The following is a 5,207-nucleotide window of genomic DNA, read 5'->3' on the forward strand; positions in this document are numbered from 1 at the left end:
GAACGCACAACGCATTGATTTTGATTCGGGGCAAAACGGGCGCAGGTTTGAATGAGCTTCAAGACAAAATTCAATACAAAGTTTTGTGAAATATTTTTCGTGATCTGATGCTGCTATTTGATTGTTACGTAACCGGGTACAGATATTCGATATAATTATTTAGCTACATCTTGTTAAAATGTGTCCTTCACGCTGCTGGTTTTACTGTCCGTATACTGTAACACGCTTAGCTTTGAAGCGGCTGCTGAATAACTAGCCAGTACATTCTCATTCTTGAAATATGATATCGTCAACCCGTCTTTCCACGGCAAGCAAGTATCGTAAAAATTGTCCAGTTGTATCCGAATATTTTGCACGATCGATTATCACGTTCTTTTACAACGCTTCCTGGAAGGGTAGTGACCGGGTGCCAGCAAGCAATATGCTCTCAGCAAGCAGCCCTAAATTCGAGAACGAGTGTCAAGAAAATACAACTCAGCATACAGAAGTCGATCATAACGGTGATACAGGCCCCGCGGAAAGACAGCTGACTGAAAACGAGAAAGAAATAGCAAAGGTACACGAAGAAGCCTGTGAGGTGAGGTGGTAATTTCTTCCTACTGGTGTTACAATTTTAAGGGAACGTGCAACCACCCAGCCCAGCATACGATATGCTTAACCACTAAGATGGCATTACCTGAAAATGGAAAAGTATGTTTTATGTGGAAATATTTTGAGCCGACGAACCTTTAACATATCAGCAAACTACTTCCTATAGTTAATACAAACATTGGTAGACATTATGGTGACAAGTTTGGAATACGGATGTTTTTTTGCCGATTAATTTTGTTATATTATATTACGTTTTAAATGGAAGGATGTTTTACTTTCCGTTTAATATATGACAAATGAAGATTGAAAAGGTGAGATGATTTTCCCCAAGTCTTATTTAAATTAAATGTTTTGACATGAACTATTAATGTCAAAGCACCTTCCTAGTTCCTGCTCTTCTAATAAATACGTTTATAAAAGTATGCATTACGTATAGGATACTTTTTTGGAATTAAATCCCAGGTAGTGTACTTAGAGTGCACTTTCACTTGAAGTCTACCAATTTATGTTAAAAGTAGGCTAGTTCATAAAAGGTATAGCCTACGTTGTAATGTATCGTCCACATGCTAAACAGTTTTTAATACTTTAAGTATACTTGAAATGGCCCAATTAGATTTTATAAAATACTTAAAATATTCTTAAAAATGAACTTTTATGTACTACTTTTTCATACGGCTATATAAAAAGTGCAAACATATAGTACTTAGAGAGCACTGCTTATTTCAAAGTTCCTTTAGGCTCTCCAAAGTAATGATTTATCTTAGACCTATTGTAGTGTGTTTATGGTTTTTAAAATAGAGCTGAAAGATTTCAGGAATGTAGCGTAGCGCAGTGCAAATGCACAATATACAGACGACGCCAGCTTCACTATGGAAAACTGAGATGCCATGTGAAATGACAAGGCATGCCACAAAAGTGCCCCAGGCTTTTTTTGCATTGAAGCTCTTCAAAGCTGAAACTAGTGGGCTCGCCATCCAAACAAAGTCATTCAAATGACATTCACTGAACTACATAAGGTCGCAGATTCTTGTTGTAACCATGGTAAGTACACATGTAGCCTATGTCACATGGGCCAAGCACAAGAATATGCTGTTTGAATGGGCATAACCGCAAACTCTATAAAACGACACAGGACCAAGTGTGATTCCTCAATCTGTTATTTTTTTCTGTGACATGTTTGTGCTCCTGTAAATACATAAAATAAAACATCGCCGGATTCCATTGATTACTTGTCAGTAAGGACATTTTGTATATTTTAATGCTGACATTATAACTCTGGATTAGGAATTAATTTCTTACTCTTGCTGGCATTCATTTTATTTCTAACCATGCTTCATATTAGAAGAAAAAGCATAGGTTGCATGAAAATATTGTCTGATTAAAATTAGAAAATGAATTAATTGACTATTCATGGAAAACTAACATTTTGTGCTAGTTTCCAGAAAATTGATCTAATTACAACAGGCTAAAAATAATAAATTCCATAAGGAACTCCCTCTTGCTCTGTATACAGAAGACTAATAATCACAGAAGAACTAACCAGCTTGATTAATAAGGTTAAGTTATAGAGCTTTAAAGACTTTATTTGTACTTGAATTATTATAATCTATCATCAGATTTTTGGCACTGAATGGGAAATAACATCATACTGTGAGGCTTGCAAACCTCTGTCTGTGTGAGCTTCATTCGATTAGAGTGTTATCAAAGTGGCACTGAGTGTATGACATTAACCATCATTGTCATCTGTGAAAATTTAAGTGGTCACACCACTGGACTGTCCATATAGCAACAAACTGCCACAAGACTTGGAGAAAAGTCAATTTAGCATGAAAAGCATTATGGATACAACTGCTGAGAATCTTAGGCTTTTGCCTCACAATAAACTAAAGTAATCTTCCACTACCATCTTGGATACATTTTAAATCAGACATTACAATGGTTGCTGTGTTGAAACCCGTTCCACTGTTCAGGTTTCATATCTCATATTGCAACATAACAATCATAACTGATACATGTCTCCTTCATGTTTGTTTGTTTCTGTGCCTCTAGGCTAAGCAGCGAATGTACAGAGATCCAACCACTGGTTTTAAGGTGTTCACAAAGTTTGCCCATCTCCAGAGAGGAAAGTGTTGTGGGAGTGCTTGCAGACATGTAAGTGTGAATGTGTGTCTGTGGATATGTGCTCTTGATTTTGATGTTTTTTCTTTTGTGTGTGTGTGTGTGTGCATGTTCTGGACTATTTGAACTGCAGTACCAAGTCACACTGTGTATCTAAGAACAAATGTCATGTTGCTGAGGTCATTGGCAAGAACAGCGTTGTGCGTTTTAAAGATAGAAAAGGCTAGTTTACAGGTAACATTGCATGGATCAGAAATTTTTTTTAAACATTTGTTTTGATATTATCTTGAGTAACTCCATAATATCCTAAAATGAATTTTTTATTTTTGCTTTGTTTTTACGACAGTGTCCATATGGCCAAATGAATGTGAAGGATCCAGCTATGAAGAAACAATTTAATTCATTGTTTTATGTGTAGTTGTCTTGAGGCCTGCAATACCCTGGTGTTTTGTTCAGTAATAGTTATTTCATCAAATGTCTTGACAGTGCATAAGACAGTGTTATTTCTGACCATGTGGTCCATTGGGATCTTATCTGACCCTATGCTTCACATGTGCTCTGACATGGCCTCTAGAATGCCATGCCAGAATAACTCCTTTGGCTGTGAAAGTACAGTGCCTTCCATAATGTTTGGGACAAAGACATATTTCTTCTTGATTTGGCTCTGTACTCCACAATTTCAGATTTGTAATCAAACAATTCACATTTGCTTAGTGTGCAGATTCGTAGCTTATATTAAAGGGAATTTTGATACATTTTGCTTTTACCATGTATAAATTATGGCAGTTTTTATACAAAGCCCCCCATTTCAGGTCACTACAATATTTGGGACATATTAATGTTATGTTAATGAAAGTAGCCATGTTTAGTCCTTTGCTGCATAACCTTTGCATGCAATGACTGCTTGAAGTCTGTGACCCATAGACATCACCAGGTGCTGAATATCTTCTCTGGTGATGCCCGCCAGGCCTGTAGTCCTGCCTACTTGTTTCAGCCGCTAATTGCCTTAAGAATTCTCTTCAGCATATGAAACACGTGTTCAATTGGATTCCGATCAGGTGCTTGACTTGGCCAGTCAAGAATTTAAAAAACTTCTTTGTTACTTTAGCAGTATGCTTGGGATTATTGTCTTGCTGTAGGATGAAGCACCCTCCAATGAGTTTGGAGGCTTTTGCATGAACTTGAGCAGATAAGATGCTTCTGTACTCTACAGAATTCATTCTGCTCCTGCTATCATCAGTGGCATCATCAATGAAGACAAGTGAACCAGCACCTATGGCAGCCATACATGCCCAAAAACACCCCACTATGTTTCATAGATGAGTCTCTCTGTCTCTCTGTCTACAAGACCGTTTTCTTGAGAATTATATTGTCATCAACTGTAGAGGTCTTCATTGACCTGCCTTTTGTGATTACTGAGCTCACCAGCGTTCTCTTTCTTCTTAATGATGTTCCAAACAGTTGATTTTGGTAAGCCTAAGGTTTGGCCTATGTCTCTGACAGTTTTTCTGATTGCTTTACAATGGCTATCTTGACTTTCATTGGCAAAACTCTCTTGGCAGACTCTAAATGCAACCAAAAGCCTAGAATCAAGAATATATACCGAAAGCTCTATTTTACCTGGAAGCAATTGAACACACCTGATTAATCAGGAACACCTGTGAAACCATTTGTCCTGCACATTATGGTGCCCTAAAATGGGGATGGGGTCTGTGTATAAAAAGTGCTGTAATTTCCAAATGGTGAAACAAAAATGTATGGAAATACCCTTCAATAAAAGCTGAGAATATACACTTGCACCACCTGTGAATTGTTTGATTACAAATCTAAAAATCTAAAATTGTGGAATACCCTCTTTTCCAAGCCATGCAGTAATATTAGTTCACATGATAAAATGCATTTTCAGAAGAATAACATTAGCTAGCAAGGTGGAAGTCCATAGCCCTTTTTATCATTTATTAGACTGAAATGCATTGATATCTAATCCTTTTTTATAGAAGTGATAAGGCATTTGAGGCCACAGTGTTTCATGAATATTGGCAAGACTAGGGACCTGCAGGTATTCAGCTTTGCCTCAGTCCTTAGAAAACCCTGTAGCCTTGAAGATATTTATGATGATCCATTTCTTCTCTTGCTTTATCACCTTAATGTATACCCTAGGTGGAATCTCCCAAGTGTAAGGCTTAGATCTTGAATGGTTCTTTTAAGTGTAGTCTTTTGTATTGATAAAGACTTTGTCCAAATGGTTTTCATTATTATAAGAACATCCAATTATCAGCTGTTCTGTTGGCATTAATTGAGTGAATATTGAAAACCATATTGTACATTCAATCACAATTAATATGTGGTGCGCAAATGTCATAAAGAAGCTCAAGATGGACCTTTGTTTATTTCAGCCTACTTGAAAACATTTGGTAAAACCTCTGACATTAAAGGCAATAAATCCACAGTTGGTAGCCATGGAAAAACATTCTGAAATAAAACATTTTAACCACTTA

At 36.8% G+C, this 5,207-nt stretch overlaps 1 protein-coding gene across 1 annotated transcript; it reads left to right on the forward strand.

Moving 5' to 3' along the window:
* On the forward strand, positions 1 to 5,207 carry c4h1orf53 (chromosome 4 C1orf53 homolog). The gene is made up of 3 exons (XM_064332050.1): positions 1 to 577; positions 2,641 to 2,742; positions 3,056 to 5,207. The coding sequence occupies exons 1-3, from the start codon at positions 281 to 283 to the stop codon at positions 3,125 to 3,127; spliced, it is 471 nt and encodes a 156-aa protein (XP_064188120.1). The 5' UTR covers positions 1 to 280; the 3' UTR covers positions 3,128 to 5,207.

This window comes from Anguilla rostrata, chromosome 4 (genome assembly GCF_018555375.3).
Source record: "Anguilla rostrata isolate EN2019 chromosome 4, ASM1855537v3, whole genome shotgun sequence".
NCBI classification, from domain to species: domain Eukaryota; kingdom Metazoa; phylum Chordata; class Actinopteri; order Anguilliformes; family Anguillidae; genus Anguilla; species Anguilla rostrata.

What these genes read in the sequence shown, in the direction of transcription:
- c4h1orf53 (XM_064332050.1), top strand. Translation starts at nt 281, where the DNA reads ATGATATCGTCAACCCGTCTTTCCACGGCAAGCAAGTATCGTAAAAAT. An exon ending in TACACGAAGAAGCCTGTGAG is followed by an intron (nt 578 to 2,640) that starts GTGAGGTGGTAA and finishes CTGTGCCTCTAG; the next exon opens with GCTAAGCAGCGAATGTACAG. An exon ending in GTGGGAGTGCTTGCAGACAT is followed by an intron (nt 2,743 to 3,055) that starts GTAAGTGTGAAT and finishes TTTTTACGACAG; the next exon opens with TGTCCATATGGCCAAATGAA.